The sequence below is a fragment of the Acipenser ruthenus genome, chromosome 6 (assembly GCF_902713425.1).
Source record: "Acipenser ruthenus chromosome 6, fAciRut3.2 maternal haplotype, whole genome shotgun sequence".
NCBI classification, from domain to species: domain Eukaryota; kingdom Metazoa; phylum Chordata; class Actinopteri; order Acipenseriformes; family Acipenseridae; genus Acipenser; species Acipenser ruthenus.
The window spans coordinates 2802107-2819727 of record NC_081194.1 but is presented as its reverse complement, the minus strand read 5'-3'; the positions used below and the strand labels follow the sequence as shown (position 1 = coordinate 2819727).

The 17621-nt window shown below is 41.9% G+C and overlaps 1 protein-coding gene across 1 annotated transcript in view; it reads left to right on the top strand.

Annotated features, from left to right (window-relative positions):
- The window catches only part of LOC131737359 (mucin-like protein), a 28102-nt gene extending 11268 nt beyond the window's left edge, over positions 1 to 16834 (top strand). Inside the window, exons 7-24 of the mRNA XM_059025927.1 lie at positions 60 to 242; positions 951 to 1563; positions 1778 to 1888; positions 4304 to 4518; positions 5422 to 5497; positions 6362 to 6649; positions 6994 to 7230; positions 7888 to 8040; positions 8692 to 8870; positions 9325 to 9517; positions 9672 to 9791; positions 10028 to 10147; positions 10686 to 10706; positions 10960 to 11030; positions 13816 to 14008; positions 14235 to 14366; positions 15676 to 15844; positions 16681 to 16834. Coding sequence (XP_058881910.1) covers positions 60 to 242; positions 951 to 1563; positions 1778 to 1888; positions 4304 to 4518; positions 5422 to 5497; positions 6362 to 6649; positions 6994 to 7230; positions 7888 to 8040; positions 8692 to 8870; positions 9325 to 9517; positions 9672 to 9791; positions 10028 to 10147; positions 10686 to 10706; positions 10960 to 11030; positions 13816 to 14008; positions 14235 to 14366; positions 15676 to 15844; positions 16681 to 16834 — 3228 coding nt within the window. The remainder of the gene's footprint in view (positions 1 to 59; positions 243 to 950; positions 1564 to 1777; positions 1889 to 4303; positions 4519 to 5421; positions 5498 to 6361; positions 6650 to 6993; positions 7231 to 7887; positions 8041 to 8691; positions 8871 to 9324; positions 9518 to 9671; positions 9792 to 10027; positions 10148 to 10685; positions 10707 to 10959; positions 11031 to 13815; positions 14009 to 14234; positions 14367 to 15675; positions 15845 to 16680) is intronic.
- The last annotated feature ends 787 nt before the right edge of the window (positions 16835 to 17621 follow it).

The window sequence follows — 17621 nt, the reverse complement described above, 5'->3', positions numbered from 1 at the left end:
CTTGTGTTCACCTACAAAACCTTCAAGTCACTATGGTTTCTTCTCGGTCTGTTCTATAGGTTTACAGCAAACCGGACGCCCAGGACGTCTTTTCCAAAATAGCATTCAACAGAACCACAGGAGACGTGAACAAGTATTTAGTTGAAAAGCGAGACAGAGCTGTATTTGTACCGAGATGGATTCTGAAGATTACATGGGATCGTGTGCTGCCCATTTCCTTTCAGTCAAGTAACACCTCAGAGGTAAATATGCTACAAAGAGCATCATGCTGTCAGTTTTGTTAATACAGCTTTTTGTTGTACTCTGTGTCCTTATCCATTCGGACCTGGCAACATGAGATGCTGCTGAGCAGGTTTTTAGTCAAGAATGGGTTGTTTAAACAGGTGAAACATAATTACCTTGTTTGAGACCTGAGCTCTAGATTTAAGCTATGATTAAAAATAGGTCAAAGAGATGCTTTTCAATAATGTAATATTATTTCAATAGGGTGGTGTCTTTCACAATACTGCAGCCAAGCAAGTGTTCCTATTGTTATTCTTTGAGAAAGATGGTGTCACATTTCAAACAAACCCTCGTTGGGAGCTTTTGCACTTCGCGGAATCTAGTCATTGATAGAAAGGGGAAAAAGTGCCAACAACGGAGCTGGGTGAAGTGAAATGGGTATCTTTTGGAACATATTTTACTTTGGGCTTGTCTGCAGAATCCTAGTGCCAGGACTAGCTAAGTTTCCACATTTCATTCAAATCATGTGACAATGTGACCTTCCAATCTACTCTATTTATATGTTTTCTTAGTGAGGAACAGAGAACATCAAACTCATTGAAGGAAGTGTTTCTGGTACAAATAACCCCTTAATCTCTACCAAGAGCATACCTAGAGTATATTCACATTTAAAATAGAGCTGGGTGTAAAGTTTGCATTGTTTAATTGTTTTGGCCTTTATATTTTAGACAAACACTTTCCAGTGCATCCTCACCACAGATGGTAACCGCACGTTTGCCCTGTTGAAGTACTCCGAGATGCTATGGGGCCCAGGGCAAAGAGTCAACCACAGAGCACTCATGGGATACACAGATGGGGTGGGGGCTTTCCACAACGACCCCCACACGCAACAGAACAACTCCTATGGGCCTGGGGGACGGTACCGGCCAGACCAGGCGATCGGCAACACCGGACTCCGGGGCCAGTGGATTTATCAACTCGACATGCTGAAAGCCATCGTCAACAAGGAGCCAGACTACCGTATAATGTGTCAGAGGTGGTACCTGAACGAGCCTGATGCTTCCTCATGGACTGCTGGTTTAACCCCTTGCCCCTGCCACAGCTCTCAAGCTGCTGAAGATGCCAGCTTCACATTGGAGGTTCTTCCTGCGCAGATGGCAGCGAGGGTGCAGGCACTTCGGAGCCTGCAGACTGAGGGGTTCGTCTTCCAGTCCATGCTGCCCAATAAGTACAACGCGGGCCGGAGGTGTACCTTTGGTTACCAAGGTTACCTGATCAGAGGAAGCAGCGATCGCTTCTTTATTAATAGCCCAGCCATCCCCTGGGTTGAGGAACACATCAGTAGGTGTAATCTTAATATTCTCCTGCTTGTCCCCATTTATTTTTTCAGCAGTCACCCTTAACAAAGTCTGTTATCATTAACCTTGCTTTACAGGACGTTGACTTTTAAAATGTTAACAAACATTCTTTTAGTAATACTACATTTATCTGGAAATAGACTTTATTTGTAAAGCTTTATGTATATTTTTTTGTTGTTGTCTTTCCTTACCAACAGACAAGGATCTGCTGCCCTTCGACTGGTGCTGCATTAAATCGTCCCAGTGCCACATGTACTACACAAAGCGACCACAAGAAAATTGTGATCATTATACCCCCGGAGGGATGGGTAAGTAGGTCCAGACTCCTACTAATGGAGAGTTTCCACATGGAAATACATTTTACTACGAGTGTCAGATTTTTTCAGACCTGACAGCATCTTTGTCTGATTGCTCCATTAGCGAGGCAGACTGGTTTTCAATAGTGAGGCAGACATAATGGAATTATCACCTGCTCTATCTGGAACAGTAAAGGCCTATGTTATTAGATGCCATCTCTTTTACATTACATCCCTTTCAAGAAGTTATATTTTTTAACTCTGAATTTAAAAAATGACAAAGTATAAGGTGCAGAGCCCCTCTGAAGCATTCTGAATTCAACCATTTTAAACCAGCAGAGGTCAGCATAACCACGCTCATAACCAGGAAAGCCCCAGTAGAATGTCTACTATGGTATATAGAAACTGGTAGCTCACCTTCAAATATTATTCTGAGATAAGCATTATACTGAGATGGTCAGAGGTTCTCATTATCCTGAGATGTTCTGAGGCTTTCATTATCCTGAGATGTTCAGAGGCTCTCATTATACTGAGATATTCAGAGGCTCTCATTCCTGAGATGTTCTGAGGCTCTCATTATCCTGAGATGGTCAGAGGCTTTCATTCCTGAGATGTTCTGAGGCTCTCATTATCCTGACATGGTCAGAGGCTCTTATTATCCTGACATGGTCAGAGGCTCTCATTATCCTGAGATGTTCAGAGGCTCTCATTATCCTGACATGGTCAGAGACTCTCATTATCATTATTATTATTATTATTTATTTCTTAGCAGACGCCCTTATCCAGGGCGACTTACAATCGTAAGCAAAAACATTTCAAGCGTTACAATACAAGTAATACAATAAGAGCAAGAAATACAATAACTTTTGTTCAAGTAAAGTACAAGTTTGACAAACCACAATTCAATAATACAACAGGTAATAGTGATAGTTACATCAGGATATGATTAAATAGTGATAGTTACATCAGGATGTGATTAAATACAAAGTACTACAGGTTAAAAACTTGGCAGATTACAGTATTCTGAAGTACAGGATTAAATGCAGTAAAATAGGGGCTGATAAGAGCAAAATAAAGCACATTTACATGAAGGGTGATAGTGTCCCAGGATACAAACAGAGGAGTTCTACAGGTGCTCTTTGAAGAGGTGAGTCTTAAGGAGGCGCCGGAATGTGGTCAGGGACTGGGCAGTCCTGACATTTGTAGGAAGGTCATTCCACCACTGCGGAGCAAGGGTGGAGAAGGAGCGGGCTCTGGAGGCAGGGGAGCGTAGCGGAGGTAGAGCCAGTCTTCTAGTGCAGGCGGAGCGGAGAGGTCGAGTGGGGGTGTAGGGAGAGATGAGGGTCTGGAGGTAGCTGGGTGCAGACTGGTCAAGGCATCTGTAGGCTAGTACAAGAGTCTTGAACTGGATGCGAGCGGTGATCGGGAGAAAGTGGAGTGAGCGGAGTAGTGGAGTAGCGTGGGCGAAGCGAGGCAGAGAGAACACCAGGCGGGCAGCAGAGTTCTGGATGAGCTGGAGCGGACGGGAGGCCAGCCAGGAGGGAGTTGCAGTAGTCTAGGCGGGAGAGTACCAGGGCCTGGACCAGGAGCTGGGTAGCATAGTTGGTGAGGAAGGGTCGGATTCTTCGGATGTTGCTCAGGAAGAATCGGCAAGTGCGTGCCAGAGTGGAGATGTGCTGGGAATAAGAGAGGCAGGGGTCCAGGGTGACTCCAAGGTTATCCTGACATGATCAGAGGCTTTCATTCCTGAGATGTTCAGAGGCTCTCATTATCTGACATGGTCAGAGGCTGTCATTATCTTGACATGTTCTGAGGCTCTCATTATCCTGACATGGTCAGAGGCTCTCATTCCTGACATGGTCAGAGGCTCTCATTCCTGACATGGTCAGAGGCTCTCATTATCCTGACATGGTCAGAGACTGTAACCAGTATTTTTCACACAAAAACTACAAAGAAAGTAATGTCGTTCAATGTTTCTAACAATTATTTTTTTTTAAATCCGTAAATGACCTATTTTATCTCCAGCAACAATCATCTGATTCCTTGCTTATTTTATCTACAGATATTTCAACTGCACTACAGTTGAATCATTGCTACTGCTTGCTGGTATCTAATCTCTTCCTGGGTTGTTGCTCAGACTCGCCCCAATGATGTTCAGGATCTGCAGTCAGAACATTTGACCTATAGCCCAGGTTCCAGAGGAAGCAGTTAATCAATAGTATCACATTTGAAATATTAGCATATACTGAATTACCGTATAAAAAAAAAAAAAGGCCCACAATGCAAAGTTGACCAGTGATGAACATAGTAGTTAGTAAGAGTTGAGTTTCTGAAAGCACTCTCCATTTTGTTTCTTAGTGTGTGTACTGTAATGCCTCTGTGATGTTTAATGTTAACAAAGTGACTCTGTTTGCTGTTTCCACTAAGGCCTGGTCTATGGGACCCTGCATGTGAAGACTTTTGACGGGACTGACTACGTTTTTAAAGGACTGGGCGAATTTGTCCTTCTCAGACTGTCGTCAAGCCAAGGATCCAACATCTTCACCCTGCAGGGACAGACGGATGCTGTAGTGACTGAGGGAAGGCATTCAAACGTGACAGCTTTTGTACAACTAGCGGCTTTTTATCAGGGAACAAGCAAAGTAAGTGATTTCACTTCAGTGTTATTAAATGTTTGGGTCAAACGGTTCAGATTATTACAACTAAACAGGTTATGATAAATATTAATAACTGATGTAACTTTGTTGCAATGTCATTTTAATTGCACAGTAATCTCATGTAATCTTTTAGTGCATTTGTCTTCATAGTGCATTTGTTACTTTTGTTTTATAACAAGGGAGTGGGTGTCAGGAATGGCTAGCATCAAGAAACACATTCTAATATGGTGTTATAGGAACATAAGAAAGTACAAACGAGAGGAGGCCATTCGGCCCGTCTTGCTCGTTTGGTTGTTAGTAGCTTATTGATCCCAGAATCTCATCAAGCAGCTTCTTGAAGGATCCCAGGGTGTCAGCCTCAACAACATTATTGGGGAGTTGGTTCCAGACCTTCACAATTCTCTGTGTAAAAAAGTGAATGCCCCTTTATCTAATCTCCATTTGTGACCCTTGGTCCTTGCTTCTTTTTTCAGGTTGAAAAAGTCCCTTGGGCCGACATTCTCAATACAATTTTGAAAGCTTGAATCAGATCGCCGCATAGTCTTCTTTGTTCAGGACTGAATAGATTCAATTCTTGAATTATGATAATTCAAACAGATGTACGTCTTTAGTCATAAGTAATAAAGGTAAAAGAAACAATAACACTAAAGGCACTATCTGCCCGTTTCTTCATAAGAAACCCCTGATTATTGGGCATTAGCTTGATCATTGATCTGGTCTGTGCTCTCACCTTCCCGATGGGGTGATACCCTCTAGTTCAGTTTCTGTTGCATTGATATAATGAACACCATATCAAGCTCTTTCACGTGGCTGCTCTAGAGCCATACTGTACCATGTTATAAAACCCATCACTTTGCACACTGAGAATCATTTACCATTTGTGCTTAGGTAGAGTGGAGACCATCTGACAGCAGGGAGGAGCTTAGAGTTCTGGTGGATGATGAAACAATACATTTAAATACTGGTAAGAATTCAAACAATGAGAATTTTTTTTTTTTTTTTTTATAAAATGCCTATACCCTAAATGCCTATTACGACAGCCAAATGTTGGTCTTTTATATCTGAAGAATCTCTCTACAGTTTCAACCTGATGTAATATATATATATATATATATATATATATATATATATATATATATATATATATATATATATTCTAAGCAGAGAGATACTGTCCATTCTGACCAAAAAAAGGCAATGTCAATAATTAAGCCAACTTGGAGACACACTCTGTCAGTTTCTCATCAAATATATATTTTATTGAACAGACATTATTTTCAAAACAAAAAAAAGAACCAGGATGCGTTTCGACACAATAATTGTGATGATGGGCTGCAGGCATTTTATTTTTGCTTTTAAAGTTTCTTTTTACATCATTTACTTTTATCTCTGTTCTATGCTGCTGTCATTCAATTTTTCACATTCATTTGATTGACTGACTTCTACTAGGACAATTTCAGTGAATTTTTTTTTATTTTTATGATTCCACACTTTGTTATACCAGAGGCTGCTCTGATTATTATACCGATAAGAAAACAGCATAATGATATATTTTCAACTGTAAAACCAATAGTTTTTTTTTCAATGAGCAATCTAGGATACCAAACAACAAACAATCTATTGGACTGCTCAAGCATTCTATTGGACTGCTCAAGCATTCTATTGGACTACTGGCAAGAGTCTAATCGGAGATAAATGTTCTAAATGAAATCATTGCTTAAATAAAAAAAGTTCACAGTGCAAGCAAAAATGATCTTCTGCCACATTAACCACATCCAACAAACCCAACCCCAAATAACATGGAGCAACCTGTGTCATTGTCTTGCAGGAGCCAGCTATATGAATGAGGACGGGTTTGCCCTGAGCTGCCCCAAGCCCAGGCAGTGCAGCCTTGTTTACTACTCAGGCTTGCAGGTGCAGGTGGAGATGGGCATCAGTGGATACCTCACAGCCCTGATTAAAGCACCACAGTGCTTCTACAACAAGACTGTGGGTCTGCTGGGCATGTGGAACAGCAACCAAACAGACGACTTCCTCTACTCCAATGGGAAACGCTTAGCTTCTGAAGACGGGAAGCTCCCCTCTGAAGAGGAGCTGCAGGACTTCAGCCTCTCCTGTACGTGATGACATGTGTGCCCCTCAAGCACAGCTGTGCATGGAATCCGCTATAATGGGATTATTGAGGTTATGTTCACACGCAGTAATAATAATAATATTAATCAAAATCAGAAACTTCTAAATCGGGGAGAAAAACAAGTAGAACACAACTGGGCACTCTAAATTAAAAACTGAGGAAATATGATGGTTTGATGAAATAGTAGAAAAATAAATCAGCTGAGGCAGGTAATATGAGAAACCAGAAGTATAAAAAAGACCTATAATAGCTTTAGCTTCAGCATTGAAAAGAATGCTCTCCCCAGCTCTTCATGCACTATGACACCAGTGTCTCTGCTTTGCCAGGGTCCGTTCCCTCTCCCGAGAGCCTTCTTCACTCAGACCGGCCGACAAGGACATTCCGCCTTGTCTTCACTGCAGAGCTGCTGGCTTCAGTGAGTACAGAGCGGCTGAAGGAAGTTAGTGAGATCTGCAGATGGAGCGAGCAGTGCATCCATGACACTCTAGCCACCAACAGCACAGCTGTGGGTTTGCAGACCGCACAGTACAGCCAAAGATTCCAAAAACTCACCGTCATATTTGGTGAGTATAGCTAATATTGCTGAGATTGTATAGAGGCTATGTGGTCCAGTGGTTAAAGAAAAGGGCTTATAACCAGAAGGTCCCCAGTTCAAATCCTGGTTCACTCACTGACTCACTGTGTGACCTTGAGCGAGTCACTTAACCTCCTTGTGCACCGTCTTTTGGGTGAGAGGTTGTCGTAAGTGACTACAGCTGATAAGTAGTTCATACACCCTAGTCTCTGTAAGTCGCCTTGGATAAAGGCGTCTGCTAAACAAACAAATAATAATAACACAAAACATGCTCCTTAAGTGACAAAAGTTTACAACTAAACAAAGCAAGATGCTATGATATGGTTATATACTGTACTATACACTATGCTGTACTACACTATACTATAAGCCAGCAAAGCAGCTGTTGTTTCTGTAAAATGTACACTCCCTGGTAATCTGGGTTCTTTCTATTTTTTTCACTGTGCTGTAGTGAAATCCAAAGCCTTGACCTATCCTAAGAATTCCTGTAATCAAACCTATTTTACAATTATGTTTGCTCTGAAATGACATTTAACCTCATATTTTGTGTCTCTTAAACAGGACTATTTAACTGAAATCAAAGAGTTTTTTTTCAACACAGCTTAATAAATCAAGTAGATCCTATTATTGGTTCTTTTGTCCCCAGGAAGCATGCCTCCTGTGTTTACTGGACCTTCACTTATTCAGTGTAGACTAAACTCCACAGCCAAGGTAACGTTCAAAGCTCGGGACCCGAACAATGACACCATCATCTTCTCACTTGTGTCTCCAGAGCCAGAGGGAGTGCACATCGGGAGCGGTAAGCAGAGTGAAACACACGCTCCTAAAAAGTTCAGATTTCAAGTTACTTATACAATTTTATAGTTAACTTGAAACATCCAACTGTTTAAGAGTGGAAAACAATAAAAAAAGGCCTAATTAAGCAAATTATTGGTTAAATTATGGGTTTAGTTAAGCAACTGAGAGCTGCTGCAGAGTCACTTACAATAGGACCTCAGTTTTACATCTCATCCGAAGAAAGGAGCACAAGGAGGTTAAATGACATGCTCAGAGTCACACACAGTGAGTCAGTGGCTGAGCCGTGATTTGAACAGGGAACCTTATTCCTTTTCTTTAACCACTGGACCACCAAGCCTACCTATATCTCAAGGTGGTTTGAAAATTCATTCACCAGCTGTGGTACCACTTAGATACTAGATGACAATGTAGAAATTACAACTTATAAAGTGAAATACTGCTGTTGATATACAATTCACCTCCAATGCTTTAGAGAAACACAAACTAACCCAGTGTGATTTAGAATGCAATACATTTTTTTAAAGCCTGTATAGCCACTGCTACAGCTAACAGTCGATGAATAGGGCAGGATTTTCTTAATTTGAAGAGTTAATAAGCAGGCAACCTGAAGCTCTTGAAGTCAATGGATTGTGCTTTCTCTCTCTCTCACTAGCTGACGGTGTGCTCACCTGGACTCCACGGAGCACGGCTCCAGTGACGTTGACAGTGCAGGTTAACAATCAGCTGTCAGGCTCTGTATTAAGCCCTGTCCTTCAGATCTGTAACTGTACCAACGGGGGGACCTGCGACTACACCAGCGTCATCCAGAACCACCACAGAGGAATGTTTCAGGTAAAACAGTTGAGGATTGTATCTTCTATACATCTATACAGACACATAGTATACAGTCATTAACTAGAACAATATAATCTAGTATCTGCACCCATTATTACAGTTCAGACAACACCATCTGGTCTATTTCCTTTCAATATGTTTGCTTGAAAATCAAAAGAACCAGTGTGTACCTAGCTGTGTAGTTGTGCAGTATCCAAATCGGCTCACACCATTATACTACTATTAAGAGTGAATGCCAAATAAGGGGATAGGCTTATTTTTGGTGGCTGTCGTGACCTACTTGGGTTCCACATAGGTATGCCATAGGCCAGTGGAAAAAAAGTTTCAAACCCTAATCCTAACTCTAACCTTAACCCTAACCTTCTGCACCACTCCTGTTACATCTCACATAGGCAATGTCCGTCAGCTTGTAGGCCTGACCCTGGCTTTGTGTGTTTCTTTGTTACCCCAGGTTGTAGGCTGCCTTTGTCCAGAAGCCTATTCTGGAGCATTCTGCACTGACCCTGTCAATGCATGCAGAGGGAAGCCTTGTTTCCCAGGTGTAGCCTGTGCTAACCAGCCCAGTCCAGCATTCTTTACATGTGATACGTGTCCTACAGGAACAGTGGCACAAGACAAGAATGGATATAAGTGCTTTATAAACAGTGAGTGTGATATATCAGAATGTTTCAATGAACGATTCCGAATAGAGTAAAATTACCATGAGTAACAAAATACAACATTACATTTGCTGGGGTGGTTTTTTATGAAAGTGCTCAGGTGTTACCTGTCAAGACTTACCTCTGACCTCCTTCCTAGATTTCTGCCTGCCTCCATTCCCGTTCCCGTGCCATAAGATGGCTGAATGCTTCAGTTCAGGGTATAAGTACACCTGCAGGTGTAAGGCTGGATTCTCAGGGGATGGACTCAACTGCACAGGTATATATCTACAGGGTCAGACACTTTATTAGGAACCATTAAAAAATAATGTATGGACATCACTGTTATTCAAAGGAGCAAAACCATGTGACGATGAGGATATCAGGCCATGGGCAGTTAAACTTGCTCATGTTGTACTGTAGTTTTATAGAGACAATAAACTGCAATTAACACATCGGTCAATCCTGAATTTCTGAACTGAAACTAAGATTTTGATTAACATGCTTCCTCCACAGACATTAACGAGTGTGAGAACCCAGCTGCATGCCCAAGTGCAAAATATGAATGCACCAACACCATTGGATCAGTGAAGTGTTCCTGCAGGTATCAGACTGCTCAAGATGCGGACGCCTGTGGTGAGTGAGAGCACATCTACTGGAGGTGTTATGTTTAATAATAGTTCCACGCTGCAATGTCAGTTTTTGTGATTTATATGGTAATAAGTTCTTTTAAACATTGTGTGTAGGTTGTCTCTTGTTATAGATACATCATTGTGGTCAGTTTGAGCCCATAGAAACTACACAAGACATGTCTTATACCAGGGGTGTCCAATTACGGTCCTGGAGGGCCATGCCACTTTAGGTTTAACAGGTGCAATTATATAACTAACTACTTCAGAGGCTGGGAGCAGGTTTGATTGGTTCAATTAAACAATTTAGAACAGGGTTGGAACAAAGACCAGGAGTGTAACAACCAGCATTGGACACCCCTGCCTTATACAATGACACCCTACACACAACATATTACATTAAATAATAATAATAATAATAATAATAATAATAATAATAATAATAATAATAATAATAATAATAATACTCACCCCTCTTACAATTGAGAATTAAAGATTTGATGAATCTAGTATTTTTTATTAACTGCTCTCTTATTTCTTTACAGGTGACTCAGAGAACCCTCCAGGTGAGAGTCATCGCAGATGAGTTCTGAGATTCCAGAGTGATTGTAGATACCTGTCAGAGTGAAGCATTGTCACCAGCACTCTGTTTCCTGTCTCTCTTCTGAGATTCCAGAGCGTTTGTAGATACCTGTCAGAGTGAAGCATTGTCACCAGCACTCTGTTTCCTGTCTCTCTTCTGAGATTCCAGAGCGATTGTAGATACCTGTCAGAGTGAAGCATTGTCACCAGCACTCTGTTTCCTGTCTCTGTTAACAGGGTGGAATGTTTTCAACTGCACTTTGAATTGGAATTTGTTGCTCACTGCTCCAGAACACACCACTGACCAGGTAAGAGCTCTGAACATTATTTTACATGCACTGTTAGATGTTTCAATCCCACAACCTTCCCTTCATTCACCACATACAGGTCTGCCAGTGTTAAGATACATTAAGTACACCACAGTGCAGAAGCTGTTCTTGTTTTGTGATAAAACCTGCTAAGCGACTACTTCATCACAAATTATATGGGGATGAATGTCTATCTGTCTGTCTGGACATTCTTTAGAACAAGCTATTGAGAGTATCAGGCTCTATCACCAAATGTTCTGTGCGTTTTCTTCTTTTCCCACCCATATAGAAATGTGGCCATGAATTGTACTTATTTTTTTGTGCCTGGTGAGTGTTGTGATTTGTTCATAATTCATGTACAACTGTATTGCTCTGGGACGGAATCCATGCTGAGTGTTTATGGTTTACCCGAATGATAGTGTGCATTTGCTCCATAGGTAGAGAGCCTTAGCTTTGTGGTCCCAGTGGTAATTTCCTTTCTAACAAATTAGTGTTCTCTGGACAGGCAAACAGTCTACACTGCTGGGGTCCATATCTGTTTGTGGATGCATCTGTCTATCAAAATTGCGCACTTGTTTCATTTGTCCTGCAGTGAGCCCCTTCACTCTCGCCTGGTTACAGTGCAGCCAGAGATTTTGCTGCCTGTTCTAGCCGCTGCGCTGCTGTATTTATTTAAGCATGTGTAGCTCAATGAGTTTAGCGATAATCTCAGACACTCTACAATGCAGTATGCTTCCATATGGGAACACTAATTGTTTGTTCTTTGAGCCAAGAGGGAACAGAAAGAATGAAGACACTAATTACGGGACTGTAGCCAAAAATGTAAACATGCCACCAAGCTTTGGGATAGATCCTAGGTGCCCAAAACAATTCAAAATGCCGAAACAGTACTGAAAGTTATTTTAAGTGATCCATGAAGATAAGAAACAGCACAACAAGGTCCAATATATCTTACAGCTATTGGAATAACTTATATGGACGTCTCTCTCCTCTGTCCTAATTCTCCTTGACCTCTCTGCTGCCTTTGACACTGTTGATCACTCTATTCTACTATCATCTCTCGCTGACCTGGGGATCTCTGGCACTGCTCTGGCCTGGTTCTCCTCCTACCTCTCCAACCGCACTTACCAGGTAACCTGGCGTGGAGCAACCTCCACACCTCACCCTCTCTTAACTGGAGTCCCCCAAGGGTCAGTCTTGGGTCCTCTCCTATTCTCTCTCTACCCCCGCTCCCTGGGCCCCCTCATTGCATCCTATGGTTTCTCATACCATTTCTATGCTGATGATGCTCAGATTTTCCTCTCCTTCCCCACCTCTGACTCCACCATCTCCTCCCGTATCTCTACCTGTCTGTCTGCTATTTCCTCCTGGATGCACTCGCATCACCTCAAACTCAACCTCTCTAAATCTGACCTCCTTTTCTTTCCCTCCTCCTCCCCCTCCTCTGATCTCTCTATCTCTATTCCTCTGGAATCTACCACATTCTCTCACTCTTCCTCCGCTAAGAACCTCGGAGTCACCCTGGACCCCTGCCTCTCTTATTCCCAGCACATCTCCACTCTGGCACGCACTTGCCGATTCTTCCTGAGCAACATCCGAAGAATCCGACCCTTCCTCACCAACTACGCTACCCAGCTCCTGGTCCAGGCCCTGGTACTCTCCCGCCTAGACTACTGCAACTCCCTCCTGGCTGGCCTCCCTGCGTCCGCCACCCGTCCGCTCCAGCTCATCCAGAACTCTGCTGCCCGCCTGGTGTTCTCTCTGCCTCGCTTCACCCACGCTACTCCACTACTCCGCTCGCTCCACTGGCTCCCGATCACCGCTCGCATCCAGTTCAAGACTCTTGTACTAGCCTACAGATGCCTTGACCAGACTGCACCCAGCTACCTCCAGACCCTCATCTCTCCCTACACCCCCACTCGACCTCTCCGCTCAGCCTCCACTAGAAGACTGGCTCTACCTCCGCTACGCTCCCCTGCCTCCAGAGCCCGCTCCTTCTCCACCATTGCTCCGCAGTGGTGGAATGACCTTCCTACAGATGTCAGGACTGCCCAGTCCCTGACCACATTCCGGTGCCTCCTTAAGACTCACCTCTTCAAACAGCACCTGTAGAACTCCTCTGTTTGTATCCTGGGATACTATCACCCTTCATTTAAATGTGCTTTATTTTGCTCTTATCTGCCCCCTATTTTACTGCATTTAATCCTGTACTTCAGAATACTGTAATCTGCCAAGTGTTTAACCTGTAGTATTTTGTATTTAATCATATCCTGATGTAACTATCACTATTATCTGCTGTATTATTGAATTGTGGTTTGTCACACTTGTACTTTGCTTGAACAAAAGTTATTGTATTTCTTGCTCTTATTGTATTACTTGTATTGTAACACTTAATGTATTTGCTTACGATTGTAAGTCGCCCTGGATAAGGGCGTCTGCTAAGAAATAAATAATAATAATAATAATAATAATAATAATAATAATAATAATAATAATAATAATAATACTGGCTCCTTAAATTAAGCAGGTGAGTGGAGATTGTCTTACTAGTGCTTGGTCTTCATTACAATTCTACATGTACCTATTGTAAATGGCATGGTATCCCCTAAAAGCCTCTTCAGTGTAAAAATGTTTAAACACAAGAGAGGGGCTTGTGCTACTGATTAAAACAATATCTTTAGGGTTAGGGTTAGGGTTAGGGTTAGCTCTATAATAGACCCCCTGCTGTTTTGAAAGCCAGTTGTTATTATATTCATGCTGTAATCTTCTCTTTCGTTGCCTGCAGCTTCGAGACATCCTGGCTCTGGGCTTCCAGAACAAGTTCTACAACGCGAGTCTGAAATCGTTTCCAGGGGGGGGTCCTGCGGTGGAGTACAGGGTCAACGTGTCCAGCGACACGCCACACTGGTATGTCAGGGACTACCTATCACGAGTCAGCCAGTTCTACGGCATCGACCCAGCCACCATCACAGTGGGAGGTATGGCACAGAAAAGTTTATCTTTCAGTCATGAGCAGTGACTCCAAACAAGACTAATGCTTTAAGATATTGTTTCACTGTCATAAAAGAACAATCTGTGTTACCATGTACCCCATGATAGACATTCTTTAGAACATATTCAAGGCATTACAATGTCAGCTGTTCTTTAATAATTCCAAGAACAGGGATACTGCATGTTAAAACCATCTTATTTCTTGTGTCATAGAACTAAATGAATGCGCCACAGGGGAAGCAAATTGCAGTACAGCAGCGTACTGTGAAAACACTTACGGAGGTTATAAATGCATCTGCAACAGTGGTACTTATATGGGGTCTGAATCCTGTGTCTATGCTACTGGTAAGCACTTATATCATTCAACGCTAGTGTGAACACAAAGCAAGCATTTATATCATTCAATACTATCGTAAAGCAAACAAGGGCCACGAGTTTCAAAGCTATTAAGTGTCATTAGCATGATGTTTTTCAGAACACGGGGGCTCCACAGGATGCACCCCATAGCTTGGAGATTGCCGGTTCAAGCTATGCCACTGCCGACCGTGGACAGGAGTTCCTAGGGGCAGCTCACAATTGGCCAAGCACTGGAGAGTTCTTGGCTCACCGCACACCAGCGATCCCTGTAGCTGGCCAGGCGCCTGCAGGCAGGCCTGTATGCAATTCAGAACTGTGTTGTCCTCCGACGCTGTAGGTTCTGAGATGACTGCATGGCAGGCTTGCAGAGCGAAACAAAGCGAACGGCTGACGGCACTCATTTCGGAGGACATGTGTGCTCATCCTCGTCTCTCCCGTGTCAGTTCAGGGGGTGCAGTGGTGCCAGGTTGAGTAATAATTGGACAATGGGAGAAAAATTGGAAAATGAATAAAAATAATTGTTCCAAAAAGGTAAAACACACCCAGCAGATACCAAAACATAAATACACAACTAGTATTAAAAAAAAGAAAGTTTCATCTGTGACTTTTAGCCCGAGGTGAATAAAGTGGCTTCACTGTACTTTTCCAGAACCGATTTAATAGAACAATAACTAATAAAATAGTTCAGAGCCATTTACCCCAACTACATAAAAAAGGTAATGTATATACACTGCCTGGTCACTTTATTAGGAAATGTACCAAATATTGGGTTGGGCCAGGGTTTGCACTGATCACAGCCTCCACAAGGTGTCTCTAGAGAAGTGGATCCTTTCAGTCATTAGTAGTTCAGACTTGGCCACCCTCTTGCCCTTCGCTGTGCCACTGCTGATACACTGCCGTTTGAACACAGTTCTTTCCTACACCACTATACAGGGCTGTAGTGTGAAAGAGTTAAGTAACATAGAGAGGCTGAGACAAGAATAGTTTGTTGCAGGTGGTAGAGGTGTGTGGATTCATATTAAAACATGTTTTGATTTTTTTCCTACTATTCCTTCTGATGCAGAATTCTTCTGACAACTTGACACTAGCTATATTTGGATACAAATTATTGTAATAACTAGGAATTACATTACAAATAGGATTTTAAATAAAAAAAATGGTTTTAACTCGTTTTTTTGTTCTTTCCTGAGCTAACCCATTTCAACTCTTATTTCCACACGAGGGAAACATGCATGTATCTTGATTACTGTTGCTGTATGATGGTCCAGTTCTAACTAAGCTGTTCTCGCTTCCCCAGCAGCTTTTCCCAGAGACAATAGCACTGTTATGCAGGCGGTACCCAGGCCTGAGGATTACACAGAGCTGATAGTGCCTCTGGTGCTGGGGATCGGGGTCCCGCTGCTGCTGCTCCTCATTGCAGGGCTTGTTTGCTTTTGTTGCAGGAGGAAGAAGATAATGAGTGGAGAGTAAGTACCTGACAATAGAGGATCTGCATATCCCATGAACACGTATCACTGTGCAGGACTGACAGTAGAGGATCTCTCATGAACACGTATCACTGTGCAGGACTGACAGTAGAGGAACTCTCATGAACACGTATCACTGTGCAGGACTGACAGTAGAGGATCTCTCATGAACACGTATCACTGTGCAGGACTGACAGTAGAGGGTCTCTCATGAACACGTATCACTTTACAGGACTGACAGTAGAGGAACTCTCATGAACACGTATCACTGTGCAGGACTGACAGTAGAGGATCTCTCATGAACACGTATCACTGTGCAGGACTGACAGTAGAGGATCTCTCATGAACACGTATCACTGTGCAGGACTGACAGTAGAGGATCTCTCATGAACACGTATCACTGTGCAGGACTGACAGTAGAGGATCTCTGCATATCCCATGAACACTTATCACTGTACAGGAATCTGGCAGAGATGCTGAGAGGTGTTTTTTTCTTACTTAATGCAGTTTTATAAACCAATCTTTTAATATGTATCACATGTGATAATGTTGAAGGCTGAAGTAGTATAAAGGTGGTACTCACGTAAAAATTGCATGGCCTACATAAGGATTCGATACACATGGAAAAAATAATGATGTTAATTTCTGCAAATTAACATCATTATTTTTGTTCCATTAAAAGTGAAAACTTCCCTTGTAATTATTTCATCTTCAGCCGTCACTTATAGGAAAACTCCCCATCTTATAGCCTCTTGTCCATTGCACTAGCTTCAATCTGGGGCCCGTACAGAATGTGTTTTTAATGAGCTGTGTGTTATTTGTCGTTTGTTTTACAGTATACCTCCAGTGCACACAGGGGTCATGCTCATGGAGAATGCTCCCCCACCTTTTAACAACACAGACCCTTCCCTGCTCTACAAAGTGCATTACTTACCTCCAATGCAAAGTGGAAACCACGAAACTCTAGAACCAGAAACAAAAGAACCATAATATATATATATATATATATATATATATATATATATATATATATATATATATATATATATATATATATATCAGAATGGTAAATTAAAGCTTAAATCATTTAAGTGTGTAATGGTAAATCAGCATGCTATGTTTATTATGCCACATTGTTAATTATTCCTGATATTCCTGGCCACTGGCTTAATTAGAATCTGGAATGTAAAGAAATTATAAAAAGTATATCTGAAATATACTGCAAATATATTTGATTATATTTCAGTTATATTGGTGTATGGTAATACCCTTGCCAATTTATCTTTAACTGTTTCTCTCAGTTCTGGCATACATCCACTAGGGGGCAGCATATCACTAAGAAACATTATTTACGCCACATTAGACAGTAAATCTAACCCACCGCCGTTAGCATTACCGTTCATATATAATTCAGTAATAAAAATATATTCTGTAAGTTTGGAGTACTGTTCCTTCGTTGAAACCTCATTTAGGTAAAGTAGTGTAGAAATAGACAACTGCAATACATAATGCAGTGCTTTAAAATACGTATTTTGCACATGAAAAAAAAAAAAAGAAAAGTTATTGTATTATTATGCAGCAAAAATACAAAATGAATGCTACCATAATGTTTCAATAAACTGGGCAATGCTGGACGGTGAAGCTGGGCTCTGTGACTCAGTCTGCCTTTTACACCCAGACTGGAAGGGTTGGCACATTCCAATATTATCTCATTATAAGACATCTTTAATTAAAATAGGAACACTATTTTAAACTATTTTATTTTCCCCTCAGGAAG